The sequence below is a fragment of the Desmodus rotundus genome, chromosome 4 (genome assembly GCF_022682495.2).
Source record: "Desmodus rotundus isolate HL8 chromosome 4, HLdesRot8A.1, whole genome shotgun sequence".
NCBI classification, from domain to species: Eukaryota; Metazoa; Chordata; class Mammalia; order Chiroptera; family Phyllostomidae; genus Desmodus; species Desmodus rotundus.
This window is the reverse complement of record NC_071390.1, coordinates 136,927,326-136,944,238: the sequence shown is the minus strand read 5'-3', so window position 1 is coordinate 136,944,238 and position 16,913 is coordinate 136,927,326. Positions and strand designations below refer to the sequence as shown.

General features: G+C 44.3%; 1 protein-coding gene across 4 annotated transcripts in view; it reads right to left on the bottom strand.

Moving 5' to 3' along the window:
* Positions 1-16,913, bottom strand: part of FRMD4A (FERM domain containing 4A) — a 445,706-nt gene that overhangs the window by 285,461 nt on the left and 143,332 nt on the right. The window contains exon 1 of one of the 4 annotated variants that reach the window (XM_045183619.3): positions 303-426. The exons of the other annotated variants lie outside the window; for them this stretch is intronic. Within the exon in view, the coding sequence (XP_045039554.1) occupies positions 303-341 (39 nt within the window). The 5' untranslated portion in view covers positions 342-426. Of the gene's footprint in view, positions 1-302; positions 427-16,913 lie in introns of those variants that run through there. 4 annotated transcript variants of the gene reach the window in all.

The window sequence follows — 16,913 nt, the reverse complement described above, 5'->3', positions numbered from 1 at the left end:
TTACCAGCTGGGTGACTTTGAACAACTCAAGTCCATCTCTGAGTTTCAATAACTTCATCTCCAAAATGGTGATATTAAGCTCCCACTTTCTTGGGTGGTTTGGAAAACAATTAGATACAGATTACAAGGCACCTCTCACAGTACCTGGTACCTGGAAGAGGATGTTCAATTAATGTTAATCACCTCCCCCTGCCTCGTTTAGCACAACATACTTCACAATCCAAAACGCACGACAATAGTTTTTGCCCCTTGCCACCACCCCCTACACTTCTCATGCTGCAAAGAATAGCTGCAGGTCCCACCTGGTAGACAGCCCTGGAGCAGCACCATGGTTTCAGCATCAGCTACAGGACCCGAAGGCTCTCCTCTCGGCAGGTCCTCAGTGCCCAGCAAGCAGGTCCCACACCAGCTGGTCCCAGCTACAGAGCAGGTCCTCCGTGCCAAGCGACCCTGCAGCCCTGCAAGCTCTAGGCCCCGCCCTTACCCTCTGGTCCCAGGCCCCACATACAGAGCTGGGTTCTTTTAGTAACGCAAAGTTCAAATGTCACTAGATTTAATCAGGCAAGGAAAAATGCAGTCAAAATAACTTTGTTTCCTCTTGTTCCACTCTCCTCTCCCCTACCTTCCCTCACTCCCACCCCCACCAATCTTCAGGGACTGTTTTCCCACAAGGATTACCAAATGGCTCCTGATTGAAAATGTTTTCTCCCTGTCTCTGGCCACTCTCCAGGGATGAGGTGAAAACAAGGCTCACCCTGCAGATAGCTACACATCCCTCCCTCTCCGGGACACTGAGCTGGCTTTTGGGACAGAATGGAGGGAAGAGCATCAACCCAGAGTCATCACAGAGTTTTCCTGGTTCTGGGAGTTCGTCCAGGGTGAGAAGCAGAGGAGCGAGCTGCAGCCTCCCTGCCAACATTCCCGAGGCATTCCATCTTTTCTCTTAACTCTTTCAGACTTAGAAGACCAGAGTGTCTGCATGGTGAAGCAAAAAGGCCCATCTTATATCAGCCCTGGAGAAACTGTTATTTCTGCAGCCAATTGTAAAAACCCAGGCATTTTCTTTGGAAATTTCCCAAGTGGAGGTTATGATTAAAAAAAGAAAGCTTACCTGATGATTCAATATCAACATCCTCCATTTGGGAGGGAAGCAGATAAAGGAGGTAAAGGCAAAATAGCCCACATTTCCCCACTATGGGGCATTTCCAAAGCTCTTACAGAGCTTTGGATGCCTGAGAAGGGTGAGACCTAATTAGGCTGTTCTTTATTATATCAATATACTGGATCCGCCCTATGTGAATCACAACCCAAGGAAACCCACCCGCTGAACGTAGGACAGCAATTTGAGATGTGAACTCAGTTGTTCTGAGTTTGATTACTTTAAACTATGTTTCATAAGGGCATGTGCATCCTAACTTAATAGATCCCAGTGCAGGAAAGAGAGGCAATGGGTAGGAGAGGTTCAGTCACAATATAACCTGGACAATTTAGAGGAGGGGTGTGTTTAGTCTCAATAGTATCTTGGTTGAATAGCCCTGAAAAACCATGGTAGTTACTGAGAGATATTTGCCTTGTGCACATTCTTCCTATTCCTCCCTGTCTCCCTGCCTTCCTTCCTTCCTTCACATCTCTTCAACTTGAACATGTAATGTCATCGAAATGGAAGTAGAGCCCTGGCTGATGTAGCTCAGTGGATTGAGCATGGGCCTGTGAACCAAAGGGTCGCTGGTTTGATTCCCAATTGGGGCACATACCTGTGTTGCAGGCCAGGTCCCCAGTAGGAGGCACATGAGAGACAACCACACATTGATGTTTCTCTCCCTTTCTCCTTCCCTTCCCCTTTCTCTAAAAAATAAAATAAATAAAATCTAAAGGAAAAAAAACATAGAAGTAGAGCACATACTCACTAACCTGAAGTCAGGCATAACTGAGTTTAAATATGGCCCTACCACCTACCACCTAAATTTGTGACCTTAGACAAATTAATTAACTTCTCTGACAGATTTCTTTATCTGTAAGATAGGAATCATAGTAACCTCACAGTGTTGTTGCAAGGATTAAATGAGACAATATAAAGTGGATTACACAGGGCATGGCATGTACCTGATTTTATTTATTTTTTGGAGCACTTTCCATGACTAGGTAATTCAGAGATATTACCCACAGCTGATAACATGAAGGTCTTGAGATCATTTCAAAATGTGTGTTTCTTGAAATCATCTTTTCTTAGTCCCTTTTCTTCTTCAGCTATGGATTGATATGTTAATTAATTTAATAAATATGGGAAAACCATTTTCCTTTAAACTCTGCTTTGACATATGAAAAGATGCTCAGCATCACTAGCCATCACAGAGATGCAAATTAAAACCACAATGAGATACCACCTCACACTGGTCAGAATGGCCAACATAAACATCAACAAACAAATGTTGGAGAGGATGCGGAGAAAAGGGATCCCTAGTACATTGTTGGTGGGAATGCAGACTGGTGAGGCCACTGTGGAAAACAGTATGGAATTTCCTCAGAAAACTAAAAATGGAACTGCTTTTTGACCCAGCAATTCCGCTGCTAAGATTATACCCTAAGAGCCCTGAAATACCAATCCAAAAGAACCTATGCACTCCAAGTTCATAGCAGCACAATTTACAATAGCCAAGTCCTGGAAGCAACGTGAGTGCCATCAGTAAATGAGTGGATCAAAAAACTATGGTACATTTACACAGTGGAATTTTACACAGCAGAGAGAAAGAAGGAGCTTATACCCTTTGCGACAGCATGGATGGAACTAGAGAGCATTATGCTAAGTGAAATAAGCCAGGCGGTGAGGGACAAATACCATATGATCTCACCTTTAACTGGAACATAATCAACAGAAGAAAAAAGCAAATAAAATATAACCGGAGACATTGAAGTTAAGAACAATTTAACAATAGCCAGAGGGGAGGGGGGAAGGGACAGTGGGGAGAAGGGTTTTCAGGAACTACTATAAAGGACACATGGACAAAATCAAGGGGGAGGGTGGAAGCAGGGGAGGGAGGTGGGTTTGGCTGGGGTGGGGTGGAGGGGTGGGAAGAAAATGCAGACAACTGTAATTGAACAACAATAAAATAATTTAAAAATTGAAAAAAAATAAAAAATTTAAAAAAATAAACTCTACTTTGATGAATTTTATCATTTTTCCATGAGTAATAGCTCCAGGGTAAAACATTATGCATGACTTCATTCCTGTATGTTATTCCTTTATTTCCACACACTCTGTAATAAAAGGTGGGGGAGGGATACTAGGGAATCTTGCCTTTAACACCCCATTAGCAGGGGTAATTTTATTTAAGAAAGGAAGAATGGAAGAAAGGAAGAAAGGGTAACAAAGAAAGGAAAGACAGAAAGAAACCAAATTAAAAAAACAAATTGTATGCGGAAAATGATTGTCCCATTAACATTACCTAACCACCTTGGTATTTTCAAGGAAAAACAAAGACCAGCTATATCTAGTTAGTTTTGCCTGTGTCCCTGAGCCCAGGCTCTTCACCCTCTGGGGATGTGGGCTGTGAACACAGCTCTTATCCAAAGCGTGTAATTATGGAGTAGATACGGACAGTTTTAAAGGTATTGTTTACTCTCTGATTAAATAATGTGCCTTTAAATTTTTTTAAGTTAAATATAGATTTAACGTATGGTCTGGGAATCTTTTAAGTCTAAAGTTGCTATGATAAGCTTTAAAAAATGCCTAAATACCAAAGTATTAATTAAGTATTAATTCCTGAGAAGGGTAAGACCTAGTTAGACTGTTCTGAAGTCTTTACCACTCATGCGGACAGGGGCATCCTCCTTGGAGACTCGCTGTGGAGCCTGCAATCTGAGCCCGGTGATACCAGCTGATGTCTTCCAGCCCTGGAAGCACCAGAGGCAGGAACAGGGTGGGCCCCCGTGCTGGTGGAGGATGCTAGCCAGTCTCTTCAGTCATATCTGATTCTGCCATAGATTTTATGCTGATAATTCAGACTTTAAAAAAAATTTTAAGATTTTATTTATTTATTTTTAGAGACAGGGGAAAGGAGGAAGAGAGGGAGAGAAATATTGATTGCCTCTCATACTCAACTCAGACTGGGGACCAAACATGCAACCCAGGCCTGCGTCCTGACCAGGAACTGAACCAGCAACCTTTCACTTTGCAGGATGACACCCAACCCACTGAGCCACACTGGTCAGGGCACTAATTCACTTTCAAAGGGCAGCTGCCACAATGGAATCTGAGAGGCTGTGTGTGCAAATAGTATGATACCATTGACCACGATGTCCTTGCTTTTTCCCCCCTTAATCCTCACCTGGGGGCCGTTGACTCCGGAGAGAAAAATCAATCGCCACCCTGTCTCCATCTCCATACTTCTGTGTTTTCTCTCCCTGCTCCCAGACCCTAGCCTCACTGTTTTTGTAAAGATGGAGGTATGTAATAAATTTTTAAAGCCATAAATGCCTTTGCCTGATTCTAGGGCTGTTTTCAGCCCTAATTACCACCTCGAGAAGAACTCGGAAAAACTCTAACTTGCAAGTAATGTGTAGTGAAATTATGAACAAAATTTGCAAATACCTGAAGACACAGGAAATCACACACACACACACAAAGAAGTATATATATAGCAACCAAAGAAATATATTCAGAAATGCATTGAAGATAACCCATCTTAATTATTTGGTGATTATTTACTGACATCTATTTTCGAAAATGGCAGCCCTAAGATTAACTGGAGAACTCCTATACTCTACATCAGGTCAAAGTCAGCTATCGGAAGGCCCAAATAGTATGTTTAAAACGATTCTCTTAGATGGGCTTTGTTATCTTTTCTGACAGAATCTGAAGGTAAAGGTCAGTTTCGCCAACATCAAAGCCCTGTCCAGCTGAGGCCCCAAATACCAAGACATTTCAACTCAAATTAAGGCCATACTATAAGCCACATCTGTTCTCTTGGAAGAACTAAAGAGGATCAACAGGCAAGTGACTCTGAGAAGGTTCTGGAAAATAAATAAATCCCCAACGGTAAGGGGAAGGCAGGGATGTTGTCAGAAACATTCATCAGCCATGTTTTCAGGCTTTGTGGAAAACAGACTCCTTTTGGGTTTTGTGTGCAGTTGACTTTTCGGCACCACACATGGACCTTTTTAGCTCTTCGCTGCAAATTCTCATTTCAGTTCTACATTCCCTTCCTGACTTCCAACACAGGACTCAAACATAAGTTTAAATCTATTGCACATTTTGTTTCTTCCATCCACTGAATGCTTTTGTTATTGAATCCCCACGTGTCACCAAAATGCTGGTCTGGGCAGAGCTGGATGTGTATTCGTTAAGTGCAGGTAGCCCATAGCTCTTCGTTAGTGTTCTTTAAAAGCAAAACACTTTATTGAGGTATAAATTATTTACAGAACACTTTGTATACTTAAAGTGTACAGTTGAGCGGCTTTTTCATTATATTCACAGGGTTGTACAACCATTTCTACAATCTAAATTTAGGACATTTTCAACACCCCAAAAAGAAACTCTATACCCATTAGCTGGTGCACCCCCCCATTTCCCTTCCTCCCCCACTTTCCCAGACACTGGCAACCACTAATTTACTTTCTGTCTCTATTGATTTGCTTATTCTGGACATTTTATGTAAATGTGATTTTGGGGACTGGCTTCTTTCCCTAAGCATAATGTATTGGACATTCATTCATGTCATAGTAAGTATCAGCCCTCCATTCCTTTTTCTTGCTGCATAAGAACCCATTGGATGGAGAGATTGCATTTTGTTTGCCCATTCATCCAGTGGTAGGCATTTGGGTGTCCCCAATTTAGGGGCTGCTATCAATAATGTTACTATGGGTATTCACGTACACGTTTTGGGGTGGATATACATTTTTCATTTCTCTTGGGTCGACACCTAGGAGTAGCACTGCTGGGTCGTATGGTAACTATGTTTAACCTTTCGAGGAACCACTAAGCTGTCTCGCATAGCGGCTGCATCCTTTTACATTTCCACTGTCAATATGAGGGGTCTGGTTTCTCCACATTCTTACCCACCTGGTTCCTGCCAGGCTTTTTTACTTTAGCCGTCCTAGTGGGTATGAAGTGGTAGCACTCCTGCATTCCTACGTGAACCCCATGCCATGGCCGTGGGGCAGGGTGGGATGTGGGGAGCAAGCAGAAAGGGTTGGCTTCAGGTGCTGGTCCACCGGCCCTGACTTAGCCCCAGGCATGGTGCAGCAGATGGACTCTGGGGAAACAGGTAGAGAGGACACCACAGCCCAGAAATTTCTCTTCCTTTATCAACAGCTCCCCCCCCCCTTCTGTTCCTGATACTCTCACGTCCACCCTCTGGGGCAAAAGTCCAGACAATGTTGGAAGTTCCCGTTTGCCACTTTGTAATCCCAGTGCCAGCTCTTTGGGGAAAGGCTATTTAGAAATGGCGCTTGTGTAGTGACGTGAGTGGGCAACGCGCAATAACCGAACCCAAACAATCGTTCGAAACCCTGAGGCGTTTCAGAGCTGCTCACTGACACATGTAATCCCATATTTGGGTCTGGACAATGTCCCAGCTCCAACAAAGAGTCATCATTGTGTCATCATGCCTCAAACTGAGGACCCGAGAGACCCGTTTATACAAACGCGAGGGAGCGCACTCTGTTCATTTGGGGAAAGGAGAATAATTTTTGAAAAATGCTTGTCTGTCTATATAAAAATATCTTGGGTCCTTGGGAAAGTAGATGAAGGGAGGCAGGAGCTGCCCTCTGGTTTAAGTGCTCCAGAGTTGCATGCCAAGAGCTATGTTTAGAAATATTTTCCCCAAGCTTCACAAACTGTTACACAAGTGGTCCTACAGCCACAAGAGTGATGTCATCCTATCAATTACCCCGGTTACAGAAGTCAGATCTCATATACATGCCAGACCCCAATAAAATCAGGGCTGTCTGAATTAAATGGACCCAGGCCCTAAATGAGAAATCCAATGCCCCAGCTCCTCTTTTCTTAATATCCTGGTGTTTGGTTTCCATGGAACTCAGGGACCAAGGATGATTTTTGAGCATACCTTTCACAACATGTGTTTGTGTGATCACTGCCTTATGTGAAAACATATGTCTTGCTTTATATTTTGGGGGGATTTTATTTATTTATTTTTAGAGAAAGGGGAAGGGAAGGAGAGAAACATCAATGTGTGGTTGCCTCTTGTGCACTCCCCACTGGGGACCTGGCCCTGTGACCCAGGCATGTATCCTGACTGGGAATCGAACCAGCAACCCTTTGGTTTGCAGGCCAGTGCTCAATCCACTGAGCCATGCCAGCCGGGGCAAGTGTTGTTTTATTTAGGAGATACATATACATGGAAGTTTGCCATGGGCTGGTGCCTGTCAGGAGTCAGGTTGTGACGCAGGCATCCTATTCACAACAAAGGACAGTCTGCCTGCTTGAGAAGTGGGTCTCCACCGAGAAGGGCAAGAGCTGGAGAACCGCCTCCTTCTTCCAGGAGAGGGTGAAATGAGTTAATGCCCAGAGGAGAGTTGCTGAGAGATAATTAACACTTTCTCTCCAAGTGGGAACCTAGAAGCCCTTAGAAAATTTGTGTTGGAAGCTGTGAAGTTAACATTTCTCTTCCAACATAAAGGAAGGCAAGTGGAATTTATAAGAGGGAAATAGTGATAAAAGCTCACTTACTTTTTACCTGTAGCTTAAATTCCATTTAACCCTTGACCCAACTGCTGGTACAGTAAGTCCTCTTAACATCTTTCATAGGTTCTGTGACTTTAAGAAAAATTACATAATGAAACCAATTTTACCAGTGGCTAATTAACATAAACAAGAGTTCATCAACATTACAACTAAATGACATTTATCTAAACCATGTTATTTGAGAACCTACTGTAGTGTGCTGTTTGTAATATATTAGAGGGTTTTCCTTTTTTAAAAGAAGTGTTATTCATTTCTAGTAAAGTCTCTTTCCTCTGTAAAATTCCTCCTTCTAATTTAACAATCTTACTTTTTTATTTTTATCCCTAGTGTCTTGAAGTTAATAGGAATGTCAGGAGGACTGAATGAATGAAAATATGCATTTTGTGTAAAAGTGGAGGCTGTGACTTTTCCCGCTGCTCTTGGGTGACATGCCTTCAGAACGTCTGCCCTGGAGTAGCTCAAACTCCCTAATGGGGGGGCCGTTTTTCGTGTTTTGGCTTCTGAAAGAGCCTGCATATTAGCGTTAGCCCTGCATTCCCTTTCTTATTCAGTAATGAAGACTTGACAAACCATGACAACAACAATGCAGGAGGCTGATAAATGGGAATGGAATGGCCTTGCTAATGTAGGTGGGGTCAGCGTAGCTTCTGTGGGTCAGATGTAATTTTGGTGAGCTAATGACACTGGGAAGCCATTTTCTAGGCTACATTTTTGTCTCTATTTCTCAGAATGCTTGTCTCAAGGGGAAAAAAGGCACAGAGATGTAACAGCTGTCTGGCCATCCGAAGAACCCAGCTGGGAGGCTACCCACTGACGATCACATTGTCCCACCTCAATGCTCTGCATCCTCAGTTAGCATCAGTAAATCCAAGGGTAGAGACTACAACAACCCGCAGTTATGCCTGGTTCTAAAGACTGTATTCCAATGTGGCTGTGGCAAAAAATCTATTTTATTCTAGTCTGTCACATTCTGTGAACCTAACAGAAGTCCTTTCACAAAGCAATACCCATAGCAACAATGAAAGAAACCCCCAAACACACAAAACAAAACAAAAAGCGAGCATGAGTTCTCTACATTGAGTTGCCCAATGAATGGGGATTGGATTAGCCAATGAATTACCACTACAAATTTGTATTACACATTTAGTGCTATTTTAAGATAATCTTAATAATTTTTCAGTTGTCTAGGTGACCACTGAAGAATTTAATACTGTACTTTCTCACTAAGATACCTAATAAATAAAAATATTTATTTGGAGTGCTGCATTTTGGAACCACTTAAGTTATAGGCAGCGTGGTCTGTTTGTACCCAGGACTAACCAAGGATAGTAGAGATGGTTTAGGATTTAGCAACAGAGCTAAACCAAGAACAATATTTGGGTTAGAGATCTAGACAAATTATGATTAGGAAATCAAGACAGTAATCACAGACATCCAGAGTCATCCAGAATTTCAAGGTGAATAACGAGTTCAAAGCAGGTAAGCAAAATATCTGTGAATAATGAATCCAGAGTTCAGGTTGACCAGGAGGCCAGAAACTATGTGGTTTCGGAGCAAATACAGTCAAAGCTATATAACAAAGCAAGCCAGGGTGATCACAGCTGGCTGCAGGGAAAGCAAAACAGGCTGGACCCTGCTCTGTCTGCCAGGAGATTTTATATCCTCCCTATTAGGGCAGCAGTCAAGCTCCCAGTGGGGCACAAGTGACCTGCAGGTGGAAGCAGGTAAGTGGGGACCGCCGCAGGGCAAATGTGCAGGGGAGGAGAAAGGAAGGTTCTTCCAGGTTACTTTCATCAGCCATCTGAAATGCACTCTACAGCCAAGCACCGCAGGTATGACAGTGGCCCCACAGGATTATAAGGGAGCCGAAAATTTTCTATTTCCTAGTGATCTCAGAGCTGTTGTAATGCTGCTACAATGTGCTTGTGTTTTAAGCCGCTATTACAAAAGAGTCGAGAGTTAAAAGTATCAATAAATACATAAAGTTAAAAGTTACAGTATGCTAAGGTTAATTTGTTATTAAAGAAAAAAATATTTTTAAATGAATTCAGCGCAGCCTAACTGTACAGTGTTTCTAAGGCTACAGGACACAGTAACTCACTCACACTCACTCACTGACTCACCCAGGACAACTTCCAGTCCTGCAAGCTCCGTTCACGGTAAGTCCCCTGTAGAGGCGTACCATTTTTATCTTTTATACCATAGCTTGTCCGTGTTTAGATATGCGAATGTTTACCACTGTGTTACAATTGCCTACAGTAGTTGGTTCAGTAACATGTTGTATAGGCTCCTAGTCTAGAAGTAACAGGCTGTACCTGACAGCCGAGGTGTGCAGTAAGCCACACACTGTCTAGGCTTGTGTAAGTGAACTCCATCACGTTCCAACAAATGGTCTAACGCCGCAGTTGACTAATGACACAGTTCTCAGAAGTATCCTGTTGTTATGTCATGCATGACTGTATTTGGATATCCTCCATGACCCACCAATTTCTGACAGACACTGAGCAGCCCATATAAGTGAAACATTCACTTAACCCAAGACTTAGTGCGTCACTGAATTTGCAAGAGGTCCTTTTCCCCAACTGGCAACCCTAAAATTGGAGAGGCAGGAGGGCCAGGGAAATAACCTATGGAAAGAAATTGAACTCCCTCTAATGATTTAAGAGAAAAAATGTAATTACACCCATCTAGGCCATGAAGGCATCTGAAAATCTATAAGGAAAACCAGCTTAGAATTTATTATTTGATTTGTCATAAAAATAGAATATTGGGTTTTTAAAATTTTTTTAATTTTTATTTTTTTAAATCTGTGTGGTATAATTTGAGGTAAATTTCCACTAGAGGAGAAGGAAATTGGATCAGGGTGTTGGTTATTTCCCTCTTGTGCAGAAACAAAGGTGATGATTTAAGATTCTCCTTCCAGGAGGCACTTGGGAGCTAAGTGCCTTCTGTTAGTGTCTCTTAATAAACCCGGACAATGGCTTCATTGTAGCACAGCTGGGACTAGACTTCTCGTTAATTAAGCACCAGCAAAGGGCAGGTCTGCGATCTCCTTCCTGAGTTGGGCCTCAATTAAGCGGCCTGAGGCACTCTCTTAAGGGAGTACCCTCCTCTCCGAAACTCAGGATGGATTTCAAACTGTGAAAGCCAGAGCAGCCCTCGTGGCAGGGGTTTCCGGAAATTGTGTGTTTACAGCTCAGACCTAGGTTAACTACCCTCCTCATGTCCTGTCTGATGCGTGGAAGCACTCACCTGTCAGGTTTCACGCCCCACAACCCTCTGCATTTCAGACACCGTTTTAACATTGAGGTAAGACACACATAACATGAAAGTAACCATTTGACCACCTCTAAGTGCTTTTGTGTACATTCAAGTCATTGTGCAACTGCCACCACCAACCCTTTTCGGAATTTCAAGACTGAAATCCCGCACCCATTATGGTTCCTCGTATGAGTGGAGTCACACGGTGTTCACCTTTTTGTGACTGGCTTAGTTCCCCAGCATAATGTCCCGAAGGTTCCTGTATGTCAGAGCATGTGTCAGAATTTGCTTCTTTTATAAGGCTGAATACACACCCAATGTGTATATGTCACATTTTGTTTGTCCTTCTATCCTGATGGGCCCTGGTCTGTTTCCATCCTTCAGCCCTTGTGAGTATGGCTGCCATGAATGTGGACATACACAACTGTTCGAGTCTCTGCTTTCATTTCTCCTGAATGTATGTATACCCAGAACTGGAATTGCTGGATCATACGGTGATTCTATATTTGATTTTCTGAGGAAGTGCTATAACATTAGATACTAATCTTTTCACCTCCTGCTTCTGCCCTGTTCAGTCGCTGGGTCTATCCCGAGGAGGGCCGGGTCTTTTCCCACGGACAGCCACACAGTACTCACATTTAGCATCTGTTTGCTCCAGTGAGCCCTGCTCGGTGGTCCTGGGTGCACCAGCGTCACCTGCGTGCACGAGCCTCAGCTGGCCCTGCATTCACTACATCTCCTCAATCTGCGTTCTCATTCCCAGGCCAGAACTGAAGTCCAGCTCTGACCTCCGACTCACATAGTTGGGGCCAAAGCATCCTTCATGGACCTCATACTTCCCTCCTCCTAGACATTCAGCAGTGACCACTCTGTTTGGTGTGACCGTGGGCCCTTGGTGGTAAGGCAGGCTGAGGGACAGGGGCAGGGAAGGAGGTTGGGCATGGGTGGGACCACTGAGCAAATTACACTGGCTGTGCCCCATTTAAGTCATCCTGAACATTGGTTAGTGGGTGTGAGTCAAGGTCAGGCACCAGGACATGGAAAGCTACCAGAGAGGGATTAGGGTCCCTTCTGATCTGAAGAAGGGCCCCCTTCTAGAAGCAGGGTTAGTAAGCGTGGAGCAGGGTGTTGGGACCGCAGCCCTGGCAGCTCCAGCCTCCACGGGAAAGCAGAGGCAGAGCAGGGTCAGGGCACTAGCCAATGGCTCGGCCTGAGTTTAGGAAGAAACAACCACACCTGGGGACATGCAGGTCCTTGGCACACCCTCAGCCACTGGATACCAGGCTTCTGAGCCAACGGACTCTGCCTCCTGGAAGTCTGCCAGACTGGATCAGAGCACATTTAGGAATGAGCGTTGGCAGTTTTCACACCTGCAGCTGGACAGCACTAGCAAGGAGGGGTCTGACGACTGCTGACTGGCTCTAAATGAGGCCCCTCCCCACCCCCATGTGCCCAATGATGAGCGCGAAACCGCCAGTAGCCTTTGGTGTCTCCATTGCCTCGATAGCACGTTTGCAGGGCCTGCTTGGGCCCTGCCCTAAGGACTGCCAGCTCCCTTTCCTATCAGCATTTCAGCTGAGTTAACAACCCTCCCCTGCCTTGCCCGACCTTTCCCACAGACCGATGATTGTCAACGCCGGGTGCGCGTTAGAGACACCTGGGAAGCTTTTACAAAATGCTTTCACCTGGGCCCCACCCCTAAGGACTAAAATTTGTCTGTCTGGGGAGGGAGTTGGTATTACTATTTTTAAAAAGTGGCCTAGGGGTTCTAATGTGCAGTCGAGGAAAAGAACTAGTGCCATCGTCTGGCGCGAGGTCGGTGCCTGTCCTACGGGCGAGCTCCTTTAACACGCGGTGTTAGCTAGGAGTCTAGGTCAGTGCTTCTCACACATCAGCCTGCACTAGAATCGCCTGGAGACCGTGTTAAAATACAGACTCCAGGCCTCGCCCACAGTTTTTGGCTGAGTTGATCTGGTATAAGACCCTAGGCATTTCTCACACGTCCTCAGTGGAGGATGAAATTCAGGCCAACAGGTTCACACTTTGAGAACCCCTGATCTAGGCCCGTGATGCCCCTTAATTCCTGGATGTAGGGTGGCTGACAAACAGATGTAAGAAATAGTGTCACTCACTGTAGTTACTGTTTACAGTTTCATCCTTGACACCGACACTCTCTTCTAAAGAACCGCCATTCGCCTCTCAGTATCATGGAAGATACACCCAGCAGGGCAGCCAGCCCTTCTTAGGGGCTAATAAACCACCCCTTCTCCGTACACGGAGTGGAAAATCAGCACTGAAGGACCTTCCACCCAACTCTTCCTTGCCCCTTCCCCTGAAAAATAATTAAGCATTAAAAGAAACATTTTGTTAAAAGGAATCAAATTTCTCTTCCCACCAAGAGGGCCCACTTATTGACTTGAACAGCCTGAATGTTTAGCAACACACATTTATTTCTAAGTTAAAATGGTTCCTTATGAAGAGATACATCGGTGCGTGAGTTCCCCAAAGGCAGGAATGAAGCAGCCACCCTGAGACCCTGAATCACTCACTCCTTTGTCCCTGCAGCCCAGAGGCCAGAACATTCAGAGGTTACAATGTGCCTTCAACAAAGAGCATTTAGACTCTGGTTTTAGAAATAAGTGACTCATCTTTGGGTTATTTTCTTGTCTATCTCCCTTCCCTCTCCCCTCTTCCCCGCCACCAGGAAACTGCAGGCAACACACTTTCTCTTCTTTATCTCAATGCACAGAAACCACAAATATTGCTGATCTCGGAACCTGACTTCCTGTTATTAAGGAAGACATGCTACAATTTAAGGGATCAAGATTTCTAAGCAAAGCAGAAAGTGGAATGATTTCAGTTTGCTTCCCACCTACGATTAACTAGGTCACAGCTGTAAAGGAAGAGAAAAAACAAATTTAACTCTGTCCAAGGCAGAAGCTCTTGACGTCATCTGTGGCCAAAACACAAATACTCAATATTTCTTTTTTTTAAAAGGAGGAGCCCTAAATCTTATGGAAACAAGTAAATTTGAGATATGATAGAAAATGAAAAAGAAATTTGATCAGACAATAGACAAAATGTCTCAAGCCCACCTTTTGTATTTAATATTTGTACAAAACAGAGAGGGAAGTGGAAATGATCACCTTTATATCTAGAGGCCGTGAGCTGCCTTTAACCCACGCAGAAGACTTCTTTAGGATTATGCACAACACGTGAAGATTCCCATGTGGTCACAGAGGGTTGTAGATTTTTTAAGGCCCAGGACCATTTCAAGTCTATAGGATATCCAAATTTGCCAGATGTAAAATACTCCTAGTGGATTCTTTAACACTGGTATGACGTTAAGGAGGGAGAGACTGTTTCAGAGTGGATTATATTTTTAAGATCCACCGTATCCAAGGAAAGCATACTTTTCAGAAGGAACATGTCCATGTGCTATGTTCCTTCCTTTCTCTTTTATGACCTCCTGCACCATGGCGGTTTCCTTTCTCATTAAGTGGCCTGGACAGTCACACTAATCTTGCCCAAATGTTTGTATGCAGTAGTCATGGTAAAGTGATAGACAGACAGACAGTCAGACAGAGAGCGTGCGATAGGTAAATAAGATAAATGGTATAGATAGATACATAGAGAGAAATATATAGGTACACACAGAGAGATATAGACAGATGATAAATAGATATCAGAGATTCAGATGGGTATGACATAGATAGATAGATGATATCTGAAACAAAGATGAGAAGAAAAATAAACTATGTCCATATACCTCAGTTAGGATGCTTCACAGTCTTGCTACTCACTGAGTCCTCCATGAACCCCAGCAACAGTATGACCTGTGAGCTTGTCAGGAATGCAGGTTCTCAGGCCATGCTCTGGACCTGTTGAATCAGAACCTGGATTTGACAAGGTCCCCAGGTGATCCCTGTATACACTGATGTTGAAGACACATGACTTTAGAACCCAACAGCCTGGAACAGTGCTTTTCAATAACTTTTATTTTCAGTAATGGAAATCTTCATCCAAATGAAATCTTAGGTAGAAACGTAAGCAATATCTCAGAAGAAGAACTCCTCCAATGAAGGCAGTGGTGAGGGGTTTGTCTTCCCAGGCCCCTAATGGCCGTCCCACCCCCAACCCCTCTTTGTGACAGTTGCTTCTGCTTCTGTGGGGGTGGCAAGGATTCCAAGTGCATGTACCCTAATGCCTCCTGGCCGAGAGGACACAGGCTACCACTTAGAGTTTCTGAACAATTTCTAAGCACTGGCATATTTGGGGTAGTCAAGTAAAAGTAGATGATGACTAGCAATTGATTTTAAAGCCAGATTATATGCAGGATTGAGCTCAGAAGTCCCATAGAAGGGCACAGGAGGAGAAACTAAAGAAAGCAGGGAGACAGTTGACGTAACATGAGAGGAAGACAGCACAGAGAGATGGAGAAAGGGCTGTGGCCCTATGATTAGGGCTGCCAGATGAACTACAGGACACCCAGTAAAATTTGAATTTCAGACAAACAACATGAGACATACTTATATTGAAGACCTATTTGTTGCTTATCTGAAATTCAAATTTAACTGAGCATCCTGTGTTTTCATTTGGTGAATCTGGCAACACCAGTTCCTCTCTCAAGGGTGCTTTTCTCAGCAGCTTGGGCCCCAAGATCCTCACTCCAGTTTAGACCTCAGTCAGATTCCCTCTGGACTCAGACTGCCTGGGTTCAAATTCCAGATCTGCCCATGCTGGCTGGGCAACTCTGGGCAAATGATTTAATCTCCCTGTTCTGTTTTCCTCTTTTATAGAGATACACAAGAGAGTCTGCCTCATAGGGCTGTCTGCGGATTAAAGGAGAAACTGTCAAGCAAAGTACAATGCCCTGCACACAGTAGGAGCTCAGTGAAAAATGTGCTTTATATTGTTATCTATCAGGTCAAGGTCTCCTGGGTCTTGGTGACTTCCTATGTGTCTGGATTTGTTCTTGGGACCTGAGATCAACCTGGATAGGCAAGTGGGGTGGGGGGTGGGGGGGGAGGACTCGGTGTCTAAAAAGCCATAGTAGGAGGTAGGAGACACTTTCCTTTCCTTCCCTGGGGCCCTGGCCTGACATGTCCATCCGGTCAGTGCATTTCCTTCCTCCCACTCCCAGAGGGCCATGTCTGGGAATGAGCAAGGGAAGGAGGGAGGAAAACGTGTCACTTGATATTTGCTCCTTGACCCTGGATGACCCAGTTAATTCACTCCAGGATAGAAGGAAGCACATTAAAGAGACTTTCCTTTGCTGGAGCTTCTCTGCCTTACATCTTAGCAACCAGGGAGTGAGCAATGGCAGTCCCAAGGGGGGCAAGCCCTAGGACAGTGACATCTTACATCTTGAGGTCAGAAATTCCCAGAAAGCTGCTATGTACTGGAGTAGGCATTTGGGGATGTGTTATTTCTTCCGCTCGGTGCAAACCCGAACCACCATTGAAGCCTCATTGTCTGCAAGCTTTTGTTCTCATCTTTCTTTTCGAGAACTTCAAGATCAGAGACTAGGTTCCAGCAATGGTCTCTCCTAAACACTAAACAAGTAAAACAAGAAAACCAAGGTATCTGGGGGGATGTGGGCCTCCCAGTTCCCCTGGAGGAGACGCTGGAGCCAGCTTCTGTGGTGGATTCTGAGCCAGAGTCCCTAATGGAATTGGACGATTATCCCGAAACTGCTCTCTGAATGCTGTGGTTTTCCTAAAACAGTGTTCTTGGCTTGACTACTCCCCTTGGCACCCACCCATCGCCTGCAGACACAACTGTTTCCCAGGAAGCTATTGTTATTTGTACATCTGATTGTTTACGGTGGAGCACACTGACAGCAACATTTAGAAAGGAAAAGAAAAAAAGAAGTGTAGGTGAAAGGGACGAAACTCGGGCTTTCAACATCCTGGTGGGAACTGAGAAGCAGAAACCACCTCTTTTTCAG